The 27,398-nt window shown below is 48.2% G+C and overlaps 1 protein-coding gene across 1 annotated transcript in view; it reads right to left on the bottom strand.

Moving 5' to 3' along the window:
• ST8SIA2 (ST8 alpha-N-acetyl-neuraminide alpha-2,8-sialyltransferase 2) overlaps positions 1 to 27,398 on the bottom strand; it is a 67,020-nt gene that overhangs the window by 23,253 nt on the left and 16,369 nt on the right. Inside the window, exons 2-4 of the mRNA XM_019460167.2 lie at positions 10,990 to 11,052; positions 7,107 to 7,235; positions 2,941 to 3,198 (exon numbers count right to left, since the gene is read on the bottom strand). Of these exons, the coding sequence (XP_019315712.1) occupies positions 2,941 to 3,198; positions 7,107 to 7,235; positions 10,990 to 11,052 (450 nt within the window). The remainder of the gene's footprint in view (positions 1 to 2,940; positions 3,199 to 7,106; positions 7,236 to 10,989; positions 11,053 to 27,398) is intronic.

Raw genomic sequence — 27,398 nt, 5'->3', positions numbered from 1 at the left:
CTCTCCCTACTGAAAGTGTGTGTGTGTGTGTGTGTCCATGCGCACACATGTGAATGTGAGCAAACAGTGAAGTTTTGATCCCTAAACATCTGGGAATATACTCTGTACATATATGACCCTGAGTTAGGTAGTCTCTTCAACCTGCCATTGCAGGCTCATGGGGACCCTGTGGGGACCAGCCCTCCTGTCTGGCCCCATTTCCCAGCCACACCCGAGACAACGTAGGCTCACTCAGGCACCAGCTTCCATGATCCATGAGTCTAGCTTCTTGCTTCCATGGCTTTCCTCACACTACGTCCTCATGCTCACCATTTTCATGTGCTAAACTCAGCCACCTTCTTCCAGAAGCCTGCCCTCAGGTCCCCCAGGAGGCTGAGTATTTTGCAACCTCATTGCATTTTGCATGGGGGTGTCTTCCCATGGTTCAGTGTTGAGTTTTCTGAGAGGGGGCAAGGTCTTGTTGTCTCCCATGCAGAAGAGGGGCCCAAATGACACAGAGCAAGGCAAAGTGATTGAAGACTTCAATTGATGGAGACTAAGAACATCCCATCAGAACCCTCCGGGCACCTGTTCTCTCAGCGAAGCTGCTCCGAGCCTGAGCCCCGAGCCCCTCATCTATGCCAGGCACAGGCTTGGGCTGGTGTTCAGCGATGGACACAAGCAGTCCGCTTTAGGGGAGCTCATGGTCAGTGTGAGGCAGGTGGGGTGGAGACACAGGGTCCACGGAGAGCTCTCATTTGCAGAGGCAAATGGTACAGGAGAGATGGTGCGGAATTGTGGGGTGACCTCCCTGCACCCCGAGGGAAAGGCAGCGGGGAGATGAACACTTGTGCTTTGTTGTGGGAGACATGGCCCAGGCACACTCACACATGCCAACTCAGGCAGTGGCCACAGCATCACACCCCATTTACTCTTTATGGGGCCTTTGGCCTGTGGGATCCCCCCAGGGGAGGACACAGATGATCCTCCAGATGGGAAGAGCCCAGAGGAATGGCCCCGCTGGGGCGGAGGAGCCAGTGCTGCCACTCGGCACCAGCAGGGGTCTGTACCCGGAACAGCTTTGTGATGTTGTCCTAAAAGACCACTCAAATCCACCCCCCAAACACACAGGTGTGTGAGAGCCACGTGCAGAGTGTAAAGCTCGAAGGACAACCGTGCGTTGTTCTGAGGCGCTCTCTCCTTGGTGCTTCAGCTCCCTCTTTTCTAAGCACGTGTAGACAGGTGTGGACAGGACCCCCGGGAGAGGCAAAGCATGGCTTTCCAAGTACAGCCCGCACAGCAGCAGGGAGGGCATTAGATATGCATGGTCTTAGGCCCCGCCCCAGACTGGATGACTCTGCCCTTGGATAAGCTCAGGGGGCTCCTGTGAAGGTCAAAGTTTGCCGGGTCTGGCCCAGAGCACAGCCGGTATTCCTAACGGAAGGACCTCAAAGACAACCAGTCCAACCCGCTCCATTTACAGAGGGTGAAACAGAGGTCCAGAAAGGGCAGTGACACACTCCCGAGTCGTGTGACAAAAATGAGCCACAGAGCCAAGATGGGACTCTGACGCCACACTGCTCATCTTGCTGTGTCAGTGCCCACAAGGGAAAGTTCTGGCTGGAATCAGCTGTTGCCTTTGGAAATTGCTAGGGCAGGGCTAGTTCAGAGAGGGAAACCTCGTCATCAAAACTAGTGACAAAGGCATGGCTTATATGTGTGACACCAAATCAGAAAGGCCTCCCTCCATGCTGCCTGGCACCCCTGCTTTTACCCTCCGCCTGCACCTTTAACACCTCTGTCCCCTTCCCTCCCCCCGACCCTCCTTTGGCTTCTGTCAGACATTTGCTCCGCTTTCTGCCCGCCTTCTTCTCCCCCTCTGTCCCTGAGTCTTTAGACCGGAAGGACTGAGCCACTGGCTATGCCAGGCACAGACAAAGCCTGGGACACTAACACAAGTTCGGCTGCTAGGTTGCGGTGGCTCTTCCATGAGAGTGGACACAGGAGTAAACACACCTTCTAAAATCCCATGTCCCGAGGCCCAGGGAATTCTGTGATAAAGGCCATTTCCCAAAGCCTCAGGACAAGGCTCTCTTTGCATCAGGACAGCCCCGATGGAAACGTGAGATGCCGTATGCACTTCTGCCAGGGCTGGGGCACTGTTTGGGGACGAAACTCGAGGCTCTGTGTGCCCTACTTCTGACCAGAGGACAGCAAGGCCTTGTTTCCAAGTCTGTCTGGGTTGGGGGTCAGGTATCAGGGCCATTGGCAACTGTGTCCAAATGTGTCCCTGGAGCCTGAACAATGAGAGCTGATATTTCAGCAGAATGATGGTCAAGTTCAAGCCCAAGTTTCTCTGTCGCCCCTTCACTTTCCAGATTTTGACTGCAGGATAATAGTTACGAGCGGAGCACCACCTTCACGAATACTTAAAAGAGGTTTGCAAACTTGAACCAACTAACTGGTCAGCCCGGGCTTTATCTAAGGCTCAGCAAACTTTTTCTGTAAGGACCTGATATAAAGGCTTCTGGTATATGCTCTCTCTGTTGCAACTCTTCAACCCTGCCCAACTAATCTAACTTTACTTTGCAGAGAGAAAGCAGCCATTGAGGATATGAAAATGAATGGGCATGACTGTGTTCCAGTAAAACTTTATTGACAAAAGCAGGCTGTGGGCCATAGTCTGCCTACCTCTGTGTCAGATTAGAGATTCTCAACCTTGGCTGTTCACCAAAAGCATTCTGGGCCACATGCCCCTGACCCCTCAGGTTCATTTAATCGGACTGGGGTGCAGTCTGGACACCAGGACTTTTAAAGGCACCTGAAGAAATTCTAATGCACAAGGTTGAGAATGGGGACAAACCCAAACAGTGTCTCTGGTTGCAGAGACACTGGGACAAGTGGCCAGGCTCAACTTCAACCTGCCTGTCGCTCTGGGCCCAGAGCCCCTGCAGCCGTTACCTTATGACAAAGCTGTGTGTGTCAATCTCCTGCCCGCAGCCGCTGTTCAGCAAGACCCCCGAGTTGCCCACGATGGCACAAGTCTGGAAGTGCTTGTTCTTCAGTGGAGACGTTCTGGGGAGCAGATCGTAGAGGTTCTGGGACACGTTCATTGTGCTGTCACGGTCGAAGATGTAATGAATAATGTCTCCGGGCTTCAGGGTCCCCTTGAGGACAGAAATGTCCTTTTCAGCGTCCAAGAACTTCAAGATCTGCTTCCTACAAACACCAAATACACATGAAGAAAAGGTCTTCCTGTTGTCCTGTTGCCAGTTGCCCTCTGCCCTGCAACCCGGCTTTCCCAGTCCTGTGTCACCCTGTGGCCTGCTGCAGCCAGCCCCCGGGTGAAGCTGAGTTCGGAGGCCCTCTGAGAATGGGTTCCAGGTGGGGAGTATCAGAAATGACCCAGAGGCAACAACGGGCGTGGCCAGTCTGGTTGCTGTGGTTACGCCCTCTTCCTGTGAGAGGTGATAACTGCCCAGAGAAATGACTCCATTAGGACACACTGTGAGCTCATCACAGAAGGCCCTGGAAGGAAGGGTGACCTACTGCTCTGGTTTGCCCAGGACCTGCGTTTATCACTGAAAATCCCACGTGGCAGGGAACCCGTGTCTCGGATAAACCCAGACAGCGGTCAGCATACATCACACTCTCCTCTCAGTAGGATTCGGGGCCATCATCTGACGGGAGGTCCTGAACCAGGATGGCACCTGTCCCTCCCTCCTCAGTGGTCTGTTTTCTTCTCTGCGCAAAGGGTTTCCTATGGGGTGAATGGGAATGGATACTGTGAGGTGCGTCAACTGCTCTCCCTTTGAGAGACTGAGCATGCCGCCTGGTGTCCCTGAGCCGGTCCATTCCACGCAGTGTGCTGCCTGAACCCACTGCTGTCTAGTTTGGAGTTTGTAAATATTGATACCTGTCTGGTCCCTCCGAGCAAGTTCCTTTGTGCTGTTTCAGAACAAAGGTGAGCAAATGACAGCTCTCTAGGCTCTAGGATGAAAGTTCTAGAATCATCTGGTAAAGTACACAGTTGGAACGGGGGATGGTCAGAAAAAGGATAGATGTCCTCTTAGAATCACCTGGGGAGATTTACTCCAACCACTCAGGCCAAGGTAGGGGATCCTAGTCGGGGGCGGGGGGGGGGGGGGGGGGGGGGCGGCTGCAGTGACATGAAGAACTGTCTAAATCTCCCAAAAGATCTTTAGAAATGATTCAAGTCGGGGTACCTGCGTGGCTCTGTCGGTTAATTGTCTGGCTTCAGCTCAGGTCATGATCTCGTGGTTTGTGAGTTTGAGCCCCACGTTGGGCTGACAGCTCAGAGCCTAGAGCCTGCTTCAGATTCTTTGTCTCCCTCTCTCTGCCCCTCCCCCGCTTGTGCTCTCTCTCTCTCCCTTTCAAAAATAAATAAACATTAAAAAAAAGAAATGATTCAAGTAATAGAAAGAAACTTGGTACCCACACTAGCCTAAATGCACTTCATTTCCTACAGCAAACCCCTATCTAGAATAGATACAATGATGGCAGTCTTCTTTTCCACAGAACACTGGAGGGATAGAACCTTCCTGCACTTGGCAAAGGTGAGAATTTGCAAGATGGTTGCCCCATTGTGCAGATGGTAACACTGATGCCTGAGAGCCTGTGAGATGTGAGATATTTACAACCTGCAGTGCATCCCAGGAGGGTGCCCACTCAGTCACTCAGGGGACTATAAAGAATTCAGAAGTTCTGGGATCCCACCTGAGAAATCCCAACTCCAAGAGTGGCCCAGGTCCCAGCATGCTTCCCAAAGCTCAGCAGGTGACTCCAGCATGTGCCCAGGGTTGGGAGCCTCTGGAATAGCCAAGGAGTAACTAGAATGCTTGGCAGGGCACCACCTCTCTGCTAGTCTTTCCTGATGAATGACTGGGAACTCTTGCCATCATGCAGGGGAGACACCCTTTGCTGAATAATTTGTATCTCTTGATAGGAAACAGAAGCGTTAATTTTATTTACCACCCTGCCCTTTACCAGGGATTATACAATTTGGCAAACTGACACAGTATGGAAATTGCTACAGCCTCTGCAGGCACTTACCCCACAGTATTTAAAACTAAGGAGAGCCCCCCAGAAAGTCCATAAATAAACACCTCTGTGAGTGAATTAATTTATAACTAATTATGAGAAATTACTATCAATTATTAAACATCATTCCAAATCACTCCCAGCATCTTTTATTAAGAATAATTTTGGTGATTAATTGAAGGAAGTTAAAGGAAATTCTTTTCCCCCTTGGTGAAGGCACATTGCTCCTGCCAGGGTGGCTGTGTGTAGGCTCCCATGGTCTGGTCTTCTCTGAAAGTGAGTGTGTGTGTGTGTGTGTGTGTGTGTGTGTGTGTGTAGTGTCCATTTCTCTACACAGTGGCCGAGAAAGGGCCAGGGAAAGGATTTCACTCATAGGTGGTGCAGTGGGTGAACAGTGCCCACCTGCTAAATATATTTCTGATCCCTAACCCTCAGAACCTGTGATGTGGCTTTATTTGCAAAGAGCATCTTTGCAGATGTAATGAAATTAAGGATCTTGAGATAGTCCTGGATTACGTGGCCCTAAATCCAGTGATAAGTGTCTGTACGAGAGGCAGGCTAGGGAAATACGCAGACACAGAGAAGAAGACCATGTGACATGGAGGCAGGGATTGGAGTGATGAGGCCACAGGGTGAGAAAGGGCTGGAACCTTCACCTGCCCCACCCCCCCCAGCATCTGGAAGGGACAAAGAAGGATCTCCCCAGGGCCTGCAGAGGGAGCATTTGGAACTCTAGCCCCAGAGCTAGAGAATACATTCCCATTGTTTGAAGCCCCCAAGTGGGTGGGAACTGGTTACTGCCACAGCTGTTCTCACTGACTGATCCAAGGGCGAGTGAGGAAGGCCTGCAGCTCGTCCACCCAGGGGGCCCCAGGAGGGGCACTGGTGAGGGTGGCAGATTGGGGGCAGCAGAAGTCCGTTCCTTCAGATGGCTTCTCAGCTGCCATCTGGGTCTCAGGCCTCTCCAGCCCCGACACCCTCTCATGTCCCCACACAAAACCTTGAGAGCTACGGGGTGGGGGCATTTCCATTTTGACAATGAGCCTACCTGGAAGGGGCCCCCCTCTCTGCTCTGTATGGTGACACTTTGGGTAGCTGGGCCCCCTGTTCTCCCTCCCCATGGTGGAAGGCCTGGGAAGGTTGGCCACCATAGTTGAGGCTTTCCCCGTCTGGTCCAGGTGACTGTGCCCACCTCACCACCCATATCCCCTACCTCCTACTTAGAGCTCCAGAGGCACTGAGCGCGAATAGCGGAAGTCAGCCTGTGTGCAAGCGGGACGCAGCTTGGCATGCCTGGCAAACCCCTAATTACCGCTCAAAACACATTGCTCCTTTCTCTGCTATCCCTCTCAGCTCCCTTACAAAATGAAGTGTGCTCTCTTCTCAGCACGATCTCTGTATTTCCACCTATTGATGAGAAGCCACACCATCTGTGTACGTCACGTGGCCCCCTCCTGTCTGACATTTGTGTCTCCCTGCTAGCATGTCTGATTCACGTTAGCACCCTGGGCCCCCAGCACGATGCTGGGGTTATACTGACCACCCTCTACTGGGTCAGTCATGGCTACGTCAAAGTCACGCGGTCCAAGTGCTGGACAAGAGCTGCTCTCTGGCTAAGCAGCCTTCTCCCTTGGCAAACAGGTGTCGCGTCACTCTGGGTCATGCACAGAGAGGGGGCCACGGGTGCCAGACTGGCCCAAGCAGGAGACATATCCTGCCAGAGAAGGACTCCTGCCTTTGGATCCTCAGGGAGAAGCCGCCTGTGGTCTCTAGCCCCCAGGCTCCTGCTGCTGCTGGCCCAAGAGCCTCACTCCTTCCAGACCCAGGACCCTAGCTGGGTGCTCCTGCCCCCTCTCAGGCCCCGGTCGCTGCATACACATGCTGGCCGGCTCGGCTTGTCTCGGGTTTTTATTTCCAATTGATTGCTTACAGATGACACCTGCCTCGGTGGGAGGTAAACATTTTATTTCTATCCTGACTTCTTTAGATGATGGAGAGTGGCAATTTGCTGGCTTGTGCTGAAGAAGGCCAGGTCTGTCTCTTGTCCTATTGGTAATTACCACTACCTGATCCTTAGAGACAGCGTCTGGTTGTGCCTCCACTTGGCCGAGGCGGGCTGGATGTTGTGCTTAATGCTTTCGTTACTTCTGTCAACAACAGCTGGCGACGAGGAACCATTTATTACAACTTCAGCTCTGGATGGGGGGGAAAAAAGAGGAAGAGGGTAGACATGATGTGTTAGCATGCCGACGACAAGTCTAATAGTTTTGTTTTTGCACGGGCTTGGATGTAAACTTCGGGAGAGCAAAATTGAGGTTATTACCTGAGAAGAGAAGGAAGTCTATTTATCCTCTGGAATGCCCGAGCTCTCTCCCTTAGGTATAAGCTCCTTACGCTTTGGAGACAGGGAGGGGGTATTAAAACTATCTTTCTCCCCACCCTCCGCCCCACCGTCTCCTCCCAGGGAGATCTAGCTGTCACTGTCAGAATGGTAATACGTCTTCTCTCGAGTTACTTTTGTGAAACTCCGCAGTTGCATTAGCAGCTGGGTGTTATACGACGGTCTGCAAACTTAATAAAGAGAAAACAAAAGCTCATGCCAGGGGAATGAGATGCAGCCTGTGGCTTCCCCCACCTCCCCCTTATCTTATCACTGCCTCATTTGTACTCTCAGATGCCACCTCACACATCCGCCTTGTTCCAGAGTTATCGGTGTTGGGTCTGTCTCTCCCACTAGGCTGTGAGCAGGGGAACTCCCTCATTCATTTCTTTATTCCCCATGGTCTAACATAGCAGGTGCTCAATAAATAACCATTTGTTGAATTTGAGTTTGAATTTCACCCTGGGGGGAGCCTGGATGTGTGAAGGGGCTGGTTGGCCCTGCCTGCCTCGGGGCAAATCACAATTCTGGCTGCGCACGGTCTTTCCTCCTGATGCTGGAACGCCAGGCATTTCGGGCCCACTTGAATTCTGAGGGTTGCAATCTATGCTAGTAGGTTTCTAAGAAACTAGGTTACAATTACATCTCTAAAGGCAGTGTGGTAGCCAGCCTGCCTCTGTCGGATATGTACAGATGCAGAATTTCCTTTGCTGTGGATTCTCCCACTTAGAATAAGTGGGTTTGTGATGCCAAATTTTGGAGCTCTAAAAAATTCCAACCAGGGGTGCCTGGGTGGCTCAGTCGGTTAGGCGTCCGACTCTTGATTTTAGTTCACGTCATGATCTCACGGTTGTGGGATTGAGCCTCATGTTGGGCTCCATGCTGACAGCCCAGACTCTGCCTGGGATTCTCTCTCTTCCTCCCTATCTGCCCCTCACCTGCTCTCTCTCTCTCTCTCTGTCTCTCTCTCCTTCCCTCCCTCTCTTTCTGCCCTGCCTCACTTGCACTTGTGCTCGTGCACGCTCTCTCTCAAAATAAATAAATTAAAAAAAAAAAAAAGAATTCAAACCAAACATCTGTGTCCTCGGCGTTTATCCCAGAGCACCTAAGTTAAAAAGAGCTGCAGGCCTTTTAAGGAGGTATACAGTCAATGCTCTATTTTTCTTTTTGTAGGTAGAGAAGTTGGGGGTGCAAATTTTCTCTGCACGTTCTCCCCACACACCTCCATTTCTCTATATTCCTGACTCCTCTGGATGATACAGCTGGCCCTGGATTCAAACATATGTAACTTTTGCAGAGGACTAGAAAAGGGAACCAAAGACCGGACCCTTGGAAATTTTGCTGTTTTCATGAAAGGGAGCAGAAGGTGTAGTGAAAAGATTTCACAGGCTGTGTGACTGTGGGTAAACCACTTTACCTCTCTGAGCTTCAGTTTGCCCACTTATAGAAAGAAGGTGTGGAAGAGGAAGATATCCACCTCTAAGGTTCTGGAATTCAGTGAGGACCATGGTGTCACCTGCACCTGTCACTGACTGCACTCTCATGAGGTTCCAGCAGGAGCTGCTTGTGGCTGTCAACCTTTGGTACAGCCTACTTCTGCACGGGGCACAGGCAGGAGCAATGACACTTGGGACCACACCTTTAGCTGCCACACCCCAAGAGCCCAAGCTTCACTGCAGCTTACATCAGACGGTATCTATGATAGAAACACTTGACTACTTGTGATGGGGAGTTGTCTTCTTAAGAGGCTAGCTGATGTTCTCGTCAGTAACAGGTGACTAGAACCTGGTATCTGTGGCCTAAAGTGGATTCAGTCTAAGGTGAAGCTCCTCAGAAACTGGGGCACATTGGGTGACCCCAGGCTATCTCAGGCAAGAGGGATCTGCAGAGGGATCTGTCATGGCTGCTTGCCCTGGGGATTTGCTTGGAACACTCCAGAAGGAGTTTCCAGGCTTCTCTGGGACACAGTGTGGTGGAGGCAATAAAGGGAAGGAGATAAACACTGGCGTGGCTGGGGGTAATGTTCTGTTTCTGTCTCCACTTCCAAGTGAAACTTCAGAGGGGACATCATCTACCACCACCGGCCATGGTCTTCCTGGACTAAACCTGGCTCTGTGGCTATTGAGCTGGGGAACTTGGTCAAGTCACCTCGGGTCTGTAGCCTCTGCCTTCTTCTCTATGACATCGAGGGGATGGACTAGGTGACCCCAGGAGCCACTTCAGCTCACTGGTTTACGTGCTGTATGTTGCACCAACACACCTGGATTGGTGGGTTGTTCTAATTGAGTGAGGAAACTGAGGTTCAGAGGGGAGAGATCATTTGCCCACAGCCCCAGTTAACAATGGGGCTGAATCAGCATGGGGACTGAATCCAGGTCTGCTTGGCTCCCAAGACTTTTCTTCCCGCTTCTCACGCTATTTCAAGAAAGGTTCTTCCACCCTGAAGTTACCATGGGGCACAGGGTTCCCCCTCGGGGGGCGAGATCTTTTTTCTCCAATGGGGGACATCTTTCCACAGTAGAAGAGAGAGGAACTTAGGGTTGCATGGCCTCCTTTTTTATTTCTGCGTTTTACCAGGCACAGTATAAGCTTCATCTGTAGCTCCCAGGTGGTTAAGGGGTCATTAGATATCCAGAAGCAATGACATCAGGGAGAGAGGGTCAGTTTCCTGAATCATGTGGGGTCAGGGAGGGACACAACTGATAGGTCTAATAGGGTCAAGAGACCTAAAAAAATTTACGGAAGAGCAAATAACAGACCCTGCTCTAAATAATTTAGGTCTCTCATTCCAAGACTGACCACCAGGAAGTAAAGCAAGACCTTCATTTTCAGTAGTGGTTGTCTATGTTAAGTAACTTGGCATTCTTTTCTCCCTTCTACCATTCCTTTAGCTGGAGCTCCTAAGACTGTAAGTCAGAGCTATGGAGCAGTTGTCATTAATGGAGAATGAGGACTCAGAGGCATGGTCCAACCATAGCCAATGGCAGGTGTGAGTCTGTTGGCTTGCAAAACATGTGCTCACGCCTCCATACCCAGCTGCCCCTGGCCAGGGATCATCACAGGAGAAAATGCTTTTTTGAGAGTTTAGATTGTGCATTCAATAATCAAGGTTAACATTACTGGGTGGGCTCCCTAAAAATTTTAAGAGATCTTTGTGAAGTTCCCAAATGTTTTATTTTCTGTCTTAATCTCTTGGACAAGCCACCTACCACAATGAAATGGAGTGAAAGTCCGGATTCTCTTCAGAGCCTCTACCGTTCAGCAAAAATGCCAAGTTTCTGAATAAGCACATTGACGGCTCAAGTGCTCCAAAGAGTGTGGGCTCTTTTCCAGAAAGCAGCGCTTACCCATCTCAGTTTTCCACCTCTGAAGCCTCTAGACCTTGGGCCATTTCATGGGCTCTTCTATCGACAGCTCCTCCCCAAAAGTGATTAGGGAAATGCAAAGCCAAAGTGAAACAAAACAGATCTATTTGCTAAGGAAGAAGGGCACCATCCAGCAAAGAGGAGAAGCAGATTAATAGCTGCCTTACAGCAAAAACAAATGAACACAAAATCTAATTTACAAACCTATTAGATTTGCTATGTAAGCTGTTCACAGCTGATCTGATTGTACCTCTGCCTCCAGAATCCCTGCAAGACAAAGGAAATGCATTATTTATAAACCCAGCTCTTCTTTGTAAAGCCCTCTTCAATCACCAGGAGATCCTGCAGCCCGCCTGGAGAACTACAGAGGGAGAAGGAGATCTTACTTTGGCTTCTCCAGAATGGGTAACATCCTGGCCCAGCTACAGACCCAAGCATTTTTCAGGGAACGAGGCCTCCCGGATCCTCCCTGCCTCCCACTTGAACACTGTTTGAATCCGCACAAAGATTTCCACTTGAGACTCTCATTTGACTCTTGAGACAAACTCCTCTGAGATTAATCTCTGGTAGTTAATCCCACAGGACAGGTACACCTCAGCATGTGCTCTATCATGACTCGTCATGACTCAGCATGTGCTCTAGTATGACTCAGGATCTGTTCTAGCATGACTCATCATGACTCAGCATCTTTCTAGCATGACTCATCATGACTCAGCATGTGCTCTAGTATGACTCAGCATGGCTTGGCATTCACGCTAGCATGATTCAGCCTCTGCCCCTAGTCTTCTCTTGCTCTCACTCACATGTGTTAGGATGTGGTCCATCGCATTCTTTCCAAAACTGAGACACCGGAAGTTCAACAGAGGCATCAGTGATCGACTCAGTCATTGCCTCCAACCGAATGTAATAATGATTTGCTTTTTGGTGGCAGAAAAAATACTAAGTGGTGTCACTTTGTGGGGGGAGCAGGAGCTGGGGGAATAATGGAGTCCTTTGCTGCTTCTGGCATATCAAGTTTTGGAATAAAAGCTTTCTAAGGCCCTTTCTAGCCCCATGATCCCTTCGGTTCTGGAAAATTCCATTCTCAGGGGACTCTCAGGCCATGAAGTTTCACCCCGCTTTGCGATCATAATGGGCCAGGGAACAGATGAATCCATCCATCCCCGGTACCTAGTCCACTTTGCGCTCTGTGTGTGTTTTTAAAAAGTTGTGAGATGAGTTATTTTTATTAAATTGAACAATTTTTCCCCACTGATCTATATAGGCTATGTGGTTTGAAGAGCTATTTCTTCATACTTTTCTCATTTTTTTAAAATTCCATCTAGCTTTTTGGTCAGGGTGTTGGTACAATCCAAAGAAATGATTAAATTACTAGCAAAGCTCTGTGTTTCAAGGGATCCTATGATTTAATGAGAACTCTTCAGGGGATGTTAATGCCTATCTCTATGCTGCCTTTATATCTGAATTTTTCTGTCTACTTTCTTTAGGGTTAGCATGTCTATAGGTATAAGTCTGTGTGTGTGTGTGTGTGTGTGTGTGTGTGTGTGTGTGTGTGTGTGTGTCTGTGAAAACATACATGGCTTTTCCTGATGGACTGAAATGTCTTTTTAGCATTATTTGGCAATGGCAATGTCCTCCTACTTCACAGCCAGCCAGACAAGAGGAAGCATGCTATGTCCTACCCAGAGCCTCCTCCCAGCTCTTCCCTCGGATCTCAGATTTCATCACTTCCTGTCTGGTTCTTGATTACATGGAATATCATTTGTTCTTCACATTTTAAATCAATGTCTCATATTTCCTTTTTATTCCTCCTGGTTTCACCCTGGGATGACAGATCTTTGGTCCTTGTAACTCAGGGCTCTGGCCCTGTAACTATAGCTACTCAGGTCAAACCCCAAGGGCTTTCCTGGGTGTACTGCTGTCCACATGTCACTGACCTTTCACACCCCTACCCTGACCCCTGTCCTCAAAATCAGTACTCCTTGTGGGGAGAGGAGACCTGCATGGCCAGATATTAAGTAAAATGCAGTAATTCAAACTGTGGTAATAGCTCAAGACTAGTGAAATGTTAATGGAACAAAAAAGATCATCCAAAAGGCTACATATAAGAATTGATTTACGACTTTAAAAAATCATGATCAATGAGAAATTCAATAAATGGTTCAGAGTAGTTGGTTAACAACCGGGAGGTGAGGTGGAGGGAAGTCAGTTGAGTGTTGCTCTCTTCTACACCGTGAAATAAATTTCAAGTGATTTAACTAGTGTTTCCTAAACTTCAGCCATTCTCATACCCCTATCACCAGTTTGCTGGATTTTGTTTATCACTCACACCATTATCTACTTAAGTTTTAAAATGGACTCATCTTTAAAAACTCCTTGTCCTAAGCAATGCCATCTGTGAAAATACAGGTTTGATATGATGGTTATATATCTATTTGACAACACAAAATCATTAACACAAAAGTATTTATCAACGGAATTCCTAGAAGCATCTTATATTATCCCCAAGAATACTTACAGCACCCTCTGGGAAAGACTGAATTGAATAGTTACATATTTAAGGAGGGTATCCCATAAGAAATTGGTAAGAAAATGGAAGAGAATATTTATCATATACTTGTTGAGGTATGAAGAGTGTATATGAAGGACTTTTTACATTCAGAAGGGTAAGAAGAAATCATGAGAGGAAATACAAGACAGATTTGACTTCATAAAAATGTAAAACTCTGCTTGTACAAAAAACAGTCCTCAACAAACTCCATGCACAGTGTCTTTCATGAAATGGAAGCAGGCACCAGGTGAGAGAGCACTGTCTGTATGAACCCTCTGGTTTAATGTGACCCGAGTTTAGAGAGGACCATATGCCAGACAACAGCTGCCCCTGGTCTTTCTCTTCACCTGCCTCCAGGCCAGGTGCTGAGTGGCACCCAGATTTGCCAATGTGGCACCACACCTCCATGCATTCTTTCTACCAAGCCTTCCTCTACCTCAGGTCTTCCTAGCTTTAGCACTGTTGACATTTGGTTGGGATATTTCTTTGTTGGCGGGTTCTGGGGTAGGGTGTTCAGCAGCATCCTGGCCTCCATCACTTTCAGCAAGTAGCAGGCCTCCCTCCCCTTAAGTTGTGACAACCCCAAATGTCTCTGGACATCACCAAATGTCCCCTGGGGCCGTGGGGCCAAATTGTCTCCATTTCAGGATCTCTGCTCTAACTCCTGTTTTCTGCCTGGTGCCCCTGGGAAGATGAATCCCCCACCAGCCAGCCCATCCACATCACCTTCCCATGCTAAACCCCAAGCCAATGCCTGCGCCTTCCTTCTGAACCATCTCCATTTTCATTTCTCCACCATCTTTTCCTTCTCCCAGAGCATTCAATTCTCTTATAGCATTTGTCACCTTAGTTCCGTATTTAATTATATCATGGACTCACAGATGGGAGGCTTTAAAAAAAAATCTCATTTGTATCATCTAAACTCCTCTTCTTAGAGTTGAAATCAGGGACTAGAGATTTGGTCCTAGTTGCAGCTTTCTTGGCTGCTCACCACACTAGAATGTAAGCCCCTGGAGGGCATGCATTAACCACATCTTTTATTTTCTCTATTCTGATGCTTTGATGTCTGAGGTCTTGTGGACTCTGGAGGGACTGCCCCTCCCAGGGTTAGCCAATTCCTAGGGACAGTAAACAACTCACCCGGGAGTGCAAACCAACCAATCTGGAGCCCACACCCCTGCCACCTCCCTTACTGGAGTCTCATACTCTGGGCTACTATTCCCCTGCCCTAATTACCCCAGAGCTAGGTGTCAGATTCTAAGGACAGCCCTTATGTCCCAGAGCTTGCTGAAATTATTCAAATTAGCCAACTCTCAGCCTGCTTGCCCTGCCTCACTCTTCTTTCTGGTGAGAATGACAGTAAAGGCTCTTGTCCACAGTTTTCCCCATCTTCCTCCCTCCTGAGTGACCTGGCACTCGTCCATGTGGCCCTGCATGGTGCACCATGTCCTCTCCTCTGGGGGTCTAGGAGTATAACCAGTATCTTTTTAATGGCAGTTGTCCCCTGATCTGTTGGCCTGACCATATCTAAATAATAATAAAACCTATATTAAAATGGGGGGATCCTGCCTTGTTCACCTTCACAGCCTTACCCAACTGGGGCTCAGTGAATCAAATCTGACTTCAAGATTTAGTGGGACTTTTCTTCCAAAGTCTTCTCTTCAGTGTGCACACTGTGTTCCTGCATATTATTTCCACCTGTACCAGACATAGTTTTACCTCTCACATGTCCATAGAATGGGGCAGACAGACATTCAAAGAAACAGACTGCAGATTTTTGGCTCAACAAGAATCACATGAATTAAGAAGGGATTTTTTTTTTTTCCTCATTAGGTTTTGCCTTCAATGTTATTAAACTAAGCTTACCTTCCTTATGCTAGGGGAATGCTGATATCTGCTTGGGTGAGTGACATAAGAAGGTGATCAAGTGGGAAAGGTTTGCTAAAGATAATTCACAGTGTGCTTAAGTCATAGAAACAAAGGCGCTTAGATCATGCAAAGGAGAAAATATATGGGAAAGCACTCCGCACACATAAAGAACCCTATAAAACAAGGTATAATACTAGTAATAAGCACTGTTCATTTGACCCTGCTAAATATTCTCAGCCACAGCGACAATAGAGATTGACTGCTTTAAAGCTTAACAGTTTAGCACAGTGATCTCCCTTCCACCACTGACCTAATACTTCCTCTGAGTACAGTGTATGTGGTCAACTAAGACAATACATAAAAATGGCATATTAAAAAAAATACATCATGCACAGTTAGCTCTGTTTTTAGTGAAAAGCAATTAGCAAACCTGAACACTGCACTTCTGTGTTGCCTCTTCACCCAAGCCCAGTTGTTTATGGGTAAGGTAACACCCGGCACGTTGGGGTCTTGTAGCTGTGTGAGAATCTCCTGTGTTCTCTGTTTTTCACTGGAGAGTCAGGCTCAGTAAACAAACTGTCAGCTTTAATTAAGAGTCTAGACCCAACTTAAGCAATTGACTAGTCTTGAGAATAAAAGATTAAACTAAAGCATAATTCATGAATTTGCAGATGGTTCTTCCTTCAGAGTTTTGGGAGGATATTAAATGTGTTGTTGTTGTTGTTTTTTAATTTTTCCTTAAAACCACTTGGGGTTCCTACTTGTTGACATCCAAGGGACACACTATAAGTATATGGCTCCACAGACGCATGGTTGGGAGGACAGTCATGAAAGGGATGAATCATTTGGGATCAATCACATGGACCGAGCTAGGGCTTCCCTACAGAGTTCAAGAGCAGGTTTCTTAAAAAATATTTTTATTGTGCTAAAATGTGCTCCCATAAAACTCCCATTTTAACCCTTTTAAAGTGTACAATTCAGTGGCCTTAGTATATTCACAAAATCCTGTAGCCATCAGCACTATTTTTCTCCTCACACAGAAACAGGTTTTTGTTTGTTTGTTTGTTTTTTTATCACCTCAAACAGAAACTCTGTACCCATTAAACAATATCTCCCCAATCCCTCCTCCTCCCAGCCCTTGGCAACCTCTATTCTACTTCCTTTTTTCCCCCCCAAACATTCTTTTAATGTTTATTTATTTTTGAGAGAGAGAGAGAGAGAGAGAGAGAGAGAGAGAGAGAGAGAGAGAGAGAGAGAAAGAGAAACAGAGCGCAAGCAGGGGAGGAACAGAGACAGAGGTGGACACAGAACCCGAAGCAGGCTTCAGGCTTTGAACTGTCAGCACAGAGCCCGACATGGGGCTCGAACTCACAAACTGTGAGATCATGACCTGAGCTGAAGTGAGTCGCTTAACCGACTGAGCCACCCAGGCGCCCCTCTACTTCCTATCTTTGTGAATTTGTCCATTCTAGATATTTTATATGCATGGAATCATATAATATTTGTCCTTTGTATCTGGCTTCTTTCAATTAGTATAATGTTTTCAAGATTCCTCCATGTACTTGCATGTATCAGAAGCCTGGCTTTTGATGTGGCAGTTGTAAGGAGGCAGAACGTTATCGAGACCAGAGAAGAAAAGACCCCTCCAAAGCGTTCATGTCTTGATCCTTTGAGCACCTGTGATTAGAATAGGAGCAGAGGTTCTACCGGTTGACCAGTGTTTGAATGGCTCGGGGGCTCTCTTGCCCAGGAGCTTCCTGAGTTTGTTGCCAGAAAATTAAGCTTTGCTGTCCATCTCCTCCTCCATGGAGCTCGTTGTACTTGGCCAAGTGCTCAGATGGGCAAGGGGCCCGGCCTTGTTGATCCAGTGCAGATCATCACTATGAGTCTGGCAATAAAAGTATCTTCAGTTGCCCTAGCACAGTGGGAAACATGGCACCCCATCCTTTGGACTAAGCCAATTTGCATTCCTGAAGATTCTCTGTCACTGGTCTCTGATTCACTCTAAGCAGAAGGTAGTTGCAGGCCTTCTTGTCCATAGGCTTAGTAATCCGTTTTGGGTTGGTTGCTGTGAGACCATCCCCTACAACCTGTATACTACCTGCAAGCTTTCTGGTCATCTTGGTCTAAGGCATCTTCAGTAGACACCACTGGGTAGTCCTTGATGAAGTACTTGCACCCAGTCACCAGCTAGTCAGGAGTTAGGCAATGGCTGGGGTCATCAAGAAACCTGAAGTTAAAGGTCATACTTTCCAAACTCTAAGAACTAGAGGCTATTGCATTCACATCATTCACCACCATGTAAATGTAGCCCCCTTTTCTTTCTTTCTTTCTTTCTTTCTTTCTTTCTTTCTTTCTTTCTTTCTTTCTTTCTTTCTTTCTTTCTTTCTCTTTCTTTCTCTTTCTTTCTCTCTTTCTTTCTTTTCTTTCTTTCTTCTTTCCTTCCTTCTTTCTTTTCTTTTTTCTTTTCTTCTTTCTTTCTTTCTTTCTCTTTCTCTCTCCCTCTCTCCCTCTCTCTCTCTCTCCCTCTCTCCCCCTCTCTCCCCTCCCCTCCCCTCCCCTCCCCTCCCCTTCCCTTTCTTTCCCTTCATAATGTGGGGCCTGAATTCACAACGCTGAGATCAAGAGTCAGATGCTTAACTGCTTGGACCACCCAGGTGCCCCAATGGAGCCAGCCTTTCTAGTCACATTTCATTGCAGCTCCAAGGTTCTATATTCTCCAGGATATGAGTCAGCGAACTTTTCCTTTGAAGGGTCAGACAGCAAATATTTTAGGCTTTGTGGTCCAAGAGGGAAAATTGAAGAACTTAAACAAGAGAAAAAAACAAATGTCCACATATTTCTCATTGATGAAATAGAAAAAGTAATTACTTTTTTTTTTTTTTTTTTTTTTTTGGTATAGGTCTGTCAATGAGAAGAATATAGTTCTTTTTGGGGGAGATTAGAATTTGCCTAATTGAGGTTCAGAGTTAATAGTCTTCCTGTATCATTCCTCCACAAAACCTTCTCTTGCTTTTCCACCACACTGTTATCTTCCCTCCCATGAACCCACTGGAACATGAGACTCGAATCTCTCAGACTTCTACTCTACCTACCCTTACTCTGTATGGGGATGCGGGTTGAGAACACAGGCTCTGGGATGACTCCCTGGGTCTGACTTCTAGCTGGACTAATCGTTAGTGGTGCGACCTTTGACTATTATTTAACCTATCTAGAAGCTTCCGTTGGGTTCCCCGTCTACAAAATGAGTAACACTACCTACTTCATGGGGTTTTTGTAAAGATTGCATGTGCTAATGAATGCAAGGCTTTAGAACACTGCAGAATATTATAAAGCACTTGATATTAGTGTTAGACTTCCTTTGATTTTTTTTACCCTGGCTTTTAAAAAATGTCCAAATATTCTTGGCTTGAGGGCCACGTGATAACAGGTAGTTGGCTGGATTATGGCCTGTGAGCCATACTTTGCTGACCTCTGCTCTAGGAAGTCAAGAGCAAAATGCCCCTCATCCTGCACATGGGAGATGTCTTTGCCATATTTGTTTTTGATGATGTCCTTCTGATTGGGCACAGCTCCAACCAGGAGGACTATGACCTCCTGCACTGCCAGCTCTTCCCCACCATGACAACTACCGTGGATCACATAGAAAGCAGGAACTGACCAGTCACTTCTGGATTGCCAGCCAGGACTGCGTGTCACTGTAAAGGTCACAGCAGCTCTGACTTTATAGGCAGCAGGTGATGCTTTGGATATGGTATTTCCATCAAATTTAGACTTATTTTCCATGCCACCCATGTCTGTCACCAGTTTGTCCCTCCCCTCTGGTTCCATAAACTCAGCTTCTTGCTCATCAGGTAAGCCTAAAATTTTACTGATGTGCCCAACAGTCTCTGATACACCTTTTCCTGTACAGCAAGTCTTACTGTACAGAAGCTCTTGAACCTCACAGATACTGAAACACCCTGGGCACAGAGCTCTGAAGACACCTGTGTGGGGTTCCACCTTGATCATGGTGTTGCCATGGCGATTGAGATATCTGCTGTAGATGCCAGGGAGGAGGGTTATGTCAGCAAGCTCGCAGGTGTCGCTCTTACACCCCTGTGGGTGTCTCTCTTATGCCCCTGCGCTCTCCCTGTTGGCTACTCAGCTCCCTTCTCTGCTGTCCTCACTTTACATATTAGCTTATGATTAAATTATTAAATTTTATCCATTTGCTTTGATTTCAGCAAACTTTTGCTTGTTACTCAGCTTCTGTCGGTGTACAAAAAGCAACCAGCTCATGGCTCTTCCCTTTGCTCAACTTCAGAAAACATCTGTGTGAACTTAGGGCTTTGATTATGTGCCAGCCAATTTCCCTCATCTTTATATAAAGGTGCGGCGAGGCATCTGCACATCAAAATTCAAGTAAACAAGTCACTCGGACGCCAAACATTTTGTACCATGTTTATTCCTGATCCTTTCTCATCGTCGAACTGTCCCTTGTAATGGGGTGGGGGAGAGGGGGGCCATATGACTTATCATCCAAACCAGATCCCTTTCAGAGTACACTGAGGCACCGATTACCAATCCGTGTGGGACTCATCGATGGTCCAAACACACCCATGTTATAAAGGCGATGGACTTTATAATAGAAAGACTTCTAAGAGAATGCTTCATTCCAAAATCCTGAGCACTCAAAAACCCAGAAACCAAAGCAGCTGTAAGTCAGAGAGGAGACATATTTATTGTGTTGCTTGAGCTGGAAATAGTAAAGCTGTTGGCAGAGAAGACTTTTGTAAGTTGCTCATGGCTATGGAGGCTTTTCTAAGTCCCCCGGACTCCTGTCCCCATTCTGAAGACCCCACTTTACAGCGAGCCAGTGCACTGGTCCTACTCAGTGTCCTGGTTGTATCTGCACCCAAGTGTTCCCTACCACTTGCAGTGTCGCCTAGCATGTGGCTTTGCCAGAACGCGGCCAAGCATAGGACAGGGTCCTGCTCATCTCCATATTGCGAGGGGTGGGGTGTGTTTCTCCTGCACATCAAACATGCTCTGGGGAGTGCTGCTGAATGAATAGATGAGTCAGAAAAGCTAAAAGTGTCCCTCTGCTGTAGAGAAGAGGATTCAGCCTCCCAGAAGCATGGCTTGGGGAAGAAGAAGGGAAATCCCAGCCTCACCTCCAATACTACTGCCCACCTACCCATGTTCCCCCAGGGGTGCTACAGTCCCAGGGCCTTTGCACTGGCTGTGCCCTCTCCCTAGAACACTCTTTTTACAGATATCTCCATGGCTCTCTCCCTGCTAGTTCAAACCTTGGCTCATATGTCACCTTCTCAGAGAGACCTCTCCATCCATCCCATAAAATAGCATCTGCTCTGCTCTTCCCACCCCCCTCCCCCATTTTGGCCCTTCTCACTCCTATCTCCTTTTGTCTTCTTATCACCATGTTTGTGTATTAAGCGCCCTGTCTGCTTCTGCCCCTGGAATGTAAGCTTTGTGATGGAAGTGTTGTGTCTGTCTTGTTGACTGCTGCGCCCCCAGTGTTGGGCACAGTGCCAGGACGTCATCAGGGCCCAATGAATATTTGTAAATAGAAGGAGCCTGCCCCCTCCCTTCCTTTGTTAAAACAGAGAAGCTAGCTGATCTCTTATCCAAACCCACTGCTTCCACCTGGGCTCTGAATTGCATTGCTTCCTGCCTTTTGAGACTCTTGTTCTACTATTTCTTTTCCCTTCCTTATATTCAACAGCCTCCTTTCAGCTCTGTAATACTTCTGATATTTATCTTATCCATTCTATATAAGATGACACCCAGGCACAGAGAAGTTGAAATACTTTTTTTAGGGTAGCACTGGGACAAAGTAGGGACACCAGGATTTGATCCCAGTAGACTGGCTCAGGAGCCCAGCTCCTGATTACTCTGCCAAGTTACTGGCTCATACCCACTAGCATTTATATACTTATGTTTGCTTTTCTGAAATAAACACCCCAACCTTAATTTGACATTTCCCCTCAGTTCTTTCTCTGTGTCTTGCCAGCACTTTGCAAACTTCTTAATGCACTGTCTATACTAACCATCTGTGTTCCTCATTCCATCCCCTCCTGGCATCATTCCCATCTGTTCTACATCCTCATCACACCATCAGAAGAGCTCTTGTGTGAATATCTCACAATGGACGTTACTCATTCCCCGTCTTATTTGAACCCCGTCATTGTGTGACGCCAGTGGCCGCGTCCTTCCTGGAGAGGTAAAGAGGTAAAGTCAGGGCTTCCTGGGTCTGGCCATGGGACAGACCTTCTCCCTCTGGAGGAAATATGCTACTAGATAATGACATGATGAATGATCCCCAATGAAGAGATGGGTTAGAGTCCTCAGGGCATCGTTAAGATTCCTTCTGGCTCAGAAAATCCATTATTATATTAAATCATGTCCTCTGAACACTTTAAGGTTCCACTTTACACTGACGTAAAATCCCTCCTTGATTCTCACTGCTCCCCTGACAGGGTGCCCCCAATTAAAAGTCTTGATTTTTCTCTATATTCAAACTCAGCAAGGTTTTGTCCAGCAGTATTTTCTATGGTTTTTCTCACAAAATATGAGTTATGTAAAATTTTCAAATACACAGTATAGCAGAATATGTGTTTTTTTTTTTTCCCAAATGAAAAAGTCTCTTTTCCCACCAAAATTTACTTCCTAAGAGTGATGCTTTCTCCAATCCAGGTGATAATCCCTGTCCCAGGTGGACACGTTAATAAAACATATTCCTGGGGCGCCTAGGTGGCTCAGTTGGTTAAGTGTCTGACTCTTGGTTTCGGCTCAGGTCCTGATCTCATGGTTCATGGGTTTGCGCCCTGTGTTGGACTCAGCGCTGACAGGGTAGATCCTGTTTGGGATTCTCTCTCCCTGTCTCTTTGCCCCTCTCCTGCTCACGCTGTCTCTCTCAAAATAAGTAAATAAACTTAAAAAAAAAAAACAAACATATTCCTGGGACGGGGATGCAGATTCCAAGAGATCAGTGCAAAATATTAGTAACCTCATCTGCCTGAGCCCACCATGTGCCAGGCTGGGTACAAGAGACATATTAATTTCCATATTTTGGTTTTAAAAATAAGATCCACTGGGCCCCAAAAGATTTGGCCCAGTGCAAACACTGACAGAGCAGGCATTGGGATCTCCTGTGACCACAGAAGCCAGTCCCTGACCCCCACCCTTCACCAGCTGCAAGTAAGGATTTAATATATTGTCAAGGGGGCTCCAGGGGGTTAAGAGGAAGCAAAGGTTAGCTCAACAAGTAGTCTTGAGGCAGCTGGTGAGCTAACTGGGGAAATATTCAAGTTGGATTCTTTACCCACACCGCCCCAGTAAAGACAAAACATGATCCAGCCATTGGAAGCTACGGTCAGGAATGGTTTTATATGAAAATTCATTCGATCCTACTGTCTGAGTCCATTTGGGCTGCTAGAACAGAACTTATAAACAGAACTTATAAACAGAAATTTATTGCTCACTGTCCTGGAGGTTGGAAGATTGAGATCAGGGAGCCAGCACAGTTAGGTGAGGCCCCTTCTTTGTTCTAGCCTTGCGTGGTGGGGAAAGCGAGGGTGCTCCATGGGGTTTACAGGGAGGGCACTCATCCCATCCTGGGGGCCCCACCCTTGTGACCTGATCACCTCCCAAAGGTGCCACTTCCTAACAGCATCACATTGAGGGTTAGGATTGTGACCTGTGAATTTGGGGGAGGACACACGCACTCAGATGGTAGTGCCTCCCCTGGCCAGTTACTTAGCGTCCATCATCGGCAGTCCCTGGGCCTCCTGCTGCAGACGCAGCGTTAAACTTGGCCGTCATTTTTCCCTTTCGCATTGTGTTGGAAATATACTCCTGCAAAACCTGAGGCAAGAGGTTGGCAGCTCTGAAGACTTCTCATTTCATTCATGTGGCCTGCTGTGGATAAATCCGTGCTCTTTAAAGAGAAGCAGAATGCCCGTCCACCGTGCCGTGCTTTGCTCTTGAACCCACCTCGCCAGCACTTGAAAGGCCTCTACCTTAAGCCGGCCTTTCTTCCCCGTCTTTTGTTCACTTCTTGATAGAGCCACATTCAGAAACAGCATTCCCATTAATGCCAGCTGTGGCCTTTTCCCGAGGAAACCCCCCGAGGGCACCAGTGTCACAGAGGACTTTGAAGTCACGTTTTTTTCTGGGTGTCAGATGTGTCCCCACCCTGCCTGCCCAGTGGTCAACAGCAGGGAGTGTTTGTGTCATACAGAAGGAGGACAGCCACGGGGCACCTGGGTGGCTCTGTTGGTTAAGCGTCCAACTCTTGGTTTTGGCTCGGGTCGTGATCTCGTGGCTTCATGAGTTTGAGCCCTGTGTCGGGCTGTGCACTGACAGCATGGAGCCTGCTTGGGATTCTCTCTCCCCCTGTCTCTATGCCCCTCCTCCACTTGCACACTCTGTCTCTCTCAAAATACATAAATAAAATAAAAAAAAAGAAAGAAGGAGGCCAGCCAGGACCATCAGTTAGGGGACTAGGGGTTCTGGCTCCTGATGGTTCTACCTTTGCAGCTCTAGACCTCTGTAGGTCTTGATGCCCTTCTTGATAAAGTGGGGTCTTTTTGTGGGACTGCAGTGACATGTACCGGACACACAGGAGAAGCAGCCATGCCTCACACTGGCTGGAGTTGGGGCGGGGGATATGCCACAGTCCTCTCCACTCCCCATTGTATTACACTGAGCTGCCTCACTTATGTATGTGTCCCACCTGACTCTGAAGTTTGAGATCCCTGGACCGACTCTTTGTTACTCAGGTAGCAACGTGCACGTCACCTTCTCCATTAACTCCCCTGATGCAGAAGCCCATCTTATGCCAGGCAGAGTAAGCCTGCCGGACCTGATGATGTGCAGGGAGTGGCTGGGGGGTACTAATTTCTTGCTCCTCAGGGACAACTGACAAGATGCTTATTGACCAAGTCAACCGTAGACAGAAGAGGAACACCCAGGACCCCAGCCCTTTGCCCCCTGCAACATGTAGAAGACGAAGCTGCTGGAAAGGAATATCTGGGAGCCTTGTTCTTCCTACAGTACAGTGCAAGGCTGCTCCCTGAGGCTCACTGATTGAATCGCCAACTGATAGAACAGTAAGAGGAAGCCAGCCCACGCTCCGGAAGGATACTTAGCCCCACTGTCTTCAGGTGACAGTCGTGGCCTCCATCATCAACCCCACCCTGTGTTCTGCAGGAGTCTGGGGCTCTGGGGAGGGATTGCGGTGGGGTTCTGCTCCTTCAGTCCTCTCTGTGAGCCCACTCGATTGCCTTAGAGAAAAGCCCAGAGATGGTGCTCAGGGTGGAAAACACGACCTCCAGCCATGCTGAGTTAGGGCATGGAAAAATGAGTCCACTCAACAAAGATCACTGAAGCTTGTAGCAGGTGGGGGTGGGGTAGGGATAGGCGTAGGGAGGATGGTGGCAACAGAGGGGGTGTCAGGTTGATCTAGAAACAGGTGTCTGGATGGGGGCTTAAGAAGAACTTTGTGTGGGTGGACAGAGCCCAGAGGAGTGACCATGCAGAGTTACTACTGCTGGGCACCTAGCATGCAGCACTCACAGGCCATGCCCTCGCTGAGGATTTTCTCCTTCCATCTCTATCACAGCCCCGTGAACTGGACATTTTTAGTATTCCCATTCAGTTAGCGATGGTAAGCATTGAATCCAAGGATTTACAGCAAGGAGGGGCTGGAGGCAGGATCTGAACCCGGCTTTGTCTGACAGATTGTCTCCAAATCAGGAACGTGGTGTAAAGGGTGAGGGGGCAGGTAAAGCCTGGCAAAGCCTGAGTGGAGTCCAAACTGGGGCTTAGTGTGACTGGAACAAACCCAGAAGAGAATCCAGAGAGCAGGGCCAGGCAGTCGTTGTACCTGGGACACTACACCTGACTGCAGACAGATGCCCAAAAAACGTCACCGGGCAGAGTGGAGAGGAGGAAGCATGAAGCCAAGTCCTATAACGGGTGTGCGCGCAGGGGTCTGGGACTGTCCATCCGACTGGATTCCTCCCCTTTCATTCTAGAAGGCTTTGGCCCTCATGCATGGAATGTTTCTAGCAGCTTTTCAGGGAGTTCAGGCTGTGCCTGGTGTCTGTTGTGAATATGCACAAATGAAAGGTGCAACGCTGGACTGGAAACTAGCCCCTCCTTTGCTTTTCCTCTTGCCCTGAGCTTCAGTCCAGACTCCCAGAGGGGGAGATTGGGGCCTGGGAGCATCACAGTCACAGGCCTGTCTGCCTCCAGCATCTGGGCTGGTGGCTCTGCATGGTGCTCTGGGAACAGTGGTTCAAGGTACAATTTTGGGCTTTGTGCTGGGGCTGCTTGAGAGCACTACCCTCTCCCCACTTCTCCTGCCACCAAATTCCCATGGAATATGCCAGGGAAGAAGCTAGGGTGAAGTGGAGGGGGAGGGGCTAGTCTGCCCCTCCCTGGAGTTGAGAATAATCCACAGGCAAAGAGAATTCCTCTCCATGTGACCAGAGCGGACTGACAAGTGGGTGGGGAATGTAACCCTTTTCATGCTCTGGTAAAACACCCCGGCATGTGAAGGGTTTTGCATGGCATGTTCGGAGTGGGGAGGAGTGGGGACGGCACCTACCACTGCCTGGCATTTTTTTTTTTTTTTTGACAGAAAGGCGTCTTTGATCCAATGCTGTCAAAAAATGAATAGCAAAAGAACACAGGCTTTAGGGTGATTCCCTAGCTTCGCCTTCACAAGCAGAGTATTTAAAACTGAGCCTCCTCACTCCTTTAAGGGAGTAAACTCTGAAGAGTCACTGAGATGGTGAATACATACAAACAGCTTGGCAGATGCTTTGTTTTATTTTATTATTGTTCTGGTTAAAACTTTTCGGAGAGGAGAGGTTGGTCACGGCTGAATTCCTCTGCCTTCCTGTCATTTTGTGCCAATGAGCACGCACTTACTGAGCACCTACTATGTGACAGGCTCCTGAGCTGGGCCCTGGGGGCACAGTGGGGATAGACAGGGAGCTCCCCGTTTGAAGGTGCTTAGCATCTCCATTTGGAGATGGGAAGTGCACACATACACACCCGAGGAAAGCAAATGTCCCAGCAAAGGAAGAGTGGCCCTGAGAACAAAACAGGGGGAGTGATGAGCCTGTGGACTGGGGGGAGACTCGGCACTGGTCGGGGAAGAGCTATTGAAGGAGCCGCATTTTGTCAGAATCCTAGAATCTGATGAGGAGCCAGCCTTGCCAAGGACTGTGGGAAGAGCCCCAGGCAGAGGGGTCAGCTGAGGCCAGAGCATGCAGGCAAGAAGCTCCTGATGGGTCAGTGGATCCCGAATCTTCCCTCCTTTAATTTTTTTTAAATCTTTATTTATTTTTGAGAGAGAGAGAGAGAGAGGCAGAATGCGAGTGGGGGAGGGGCAGAGAGAGAGGGAGACACAGAATCCAAAGCAGGCTCCAGGCTCTGAGCCATCAGCACAGAGCCCGACGCGGGGCTCAAACTCGCGAACCGTGAGATCATGACCTGAGCCGAAGTCGGACGCTTAACCGACTGAGCCGCCCAGGCGCCCCTTCTCTCCTTTAAAATTCATGTTTCTGGACCCTCCCCACTCCAGAATATGGTCTCTGAACCTTCATTCCCATTCCCCTCCTCCTCCCCACCTCTGATACTGGGCCTGTTTTCACCTCAACATTGTGGCTTTATCGTAGAACCTCCCATTTCTCCTTCCACTCCTGGTTTCTCTGCCTTATTTTTACAAACGCATTCTTCCCTTTGTAAAATAGTGTCCTCCTGCCTGGTCTCCCCGCCCCTGACCTGCTTCTCCTTCCTTCTCAAACCTCTGGCGCGGCCAGACTGTGATCACTGCTCCTTTGATCAGGGACCTCTTTTTGTTTTGTTTTGTTTGGAATATAATTTATTGTCAAATTGGCTGACATACAGTGCGTACAGTGTGCTGTTGGTTTTGGGGGTAGATTCCCGTGATTCGAACTCTCCTTCCACCTCATCATTGTCTCACAGGTCACCAGGGGCCTGACAACAGCCGAGACACTCATTCCTGTGGTCCTCCTGCCAGGAGCACTCACCTCTCGTGCTCACTGCCTTTCCTTTGGTTCCCCTCCCATCTTTCTGGCCATCCTTCTCCATGGCCTTTGCTGTCTTGGCCTCTCCTTCCCACCCTCTAAATGAGGGCAATGGCCAAGGCTTA

Source organism: Panthera pardus, unplaced genomic scaffold (assembly GCF_024362965.1).
Source record: "Panthera pardus isolate Hobbes unplaced genomic scaffold, ASM2436296v1 HiC_scaffold_24, whole genome shotgun sequence".
Taxonomy (NCBI): Eukaryota; Metazoa; Chordata; class Mammalia; order Carnivora; family Felidae; genus Panthera; species Panthera pardus.
Note: the sequence above shows the minus strand (reverse complement) of the source record. Positions and strands in the feature narration are given on the sequence as shown.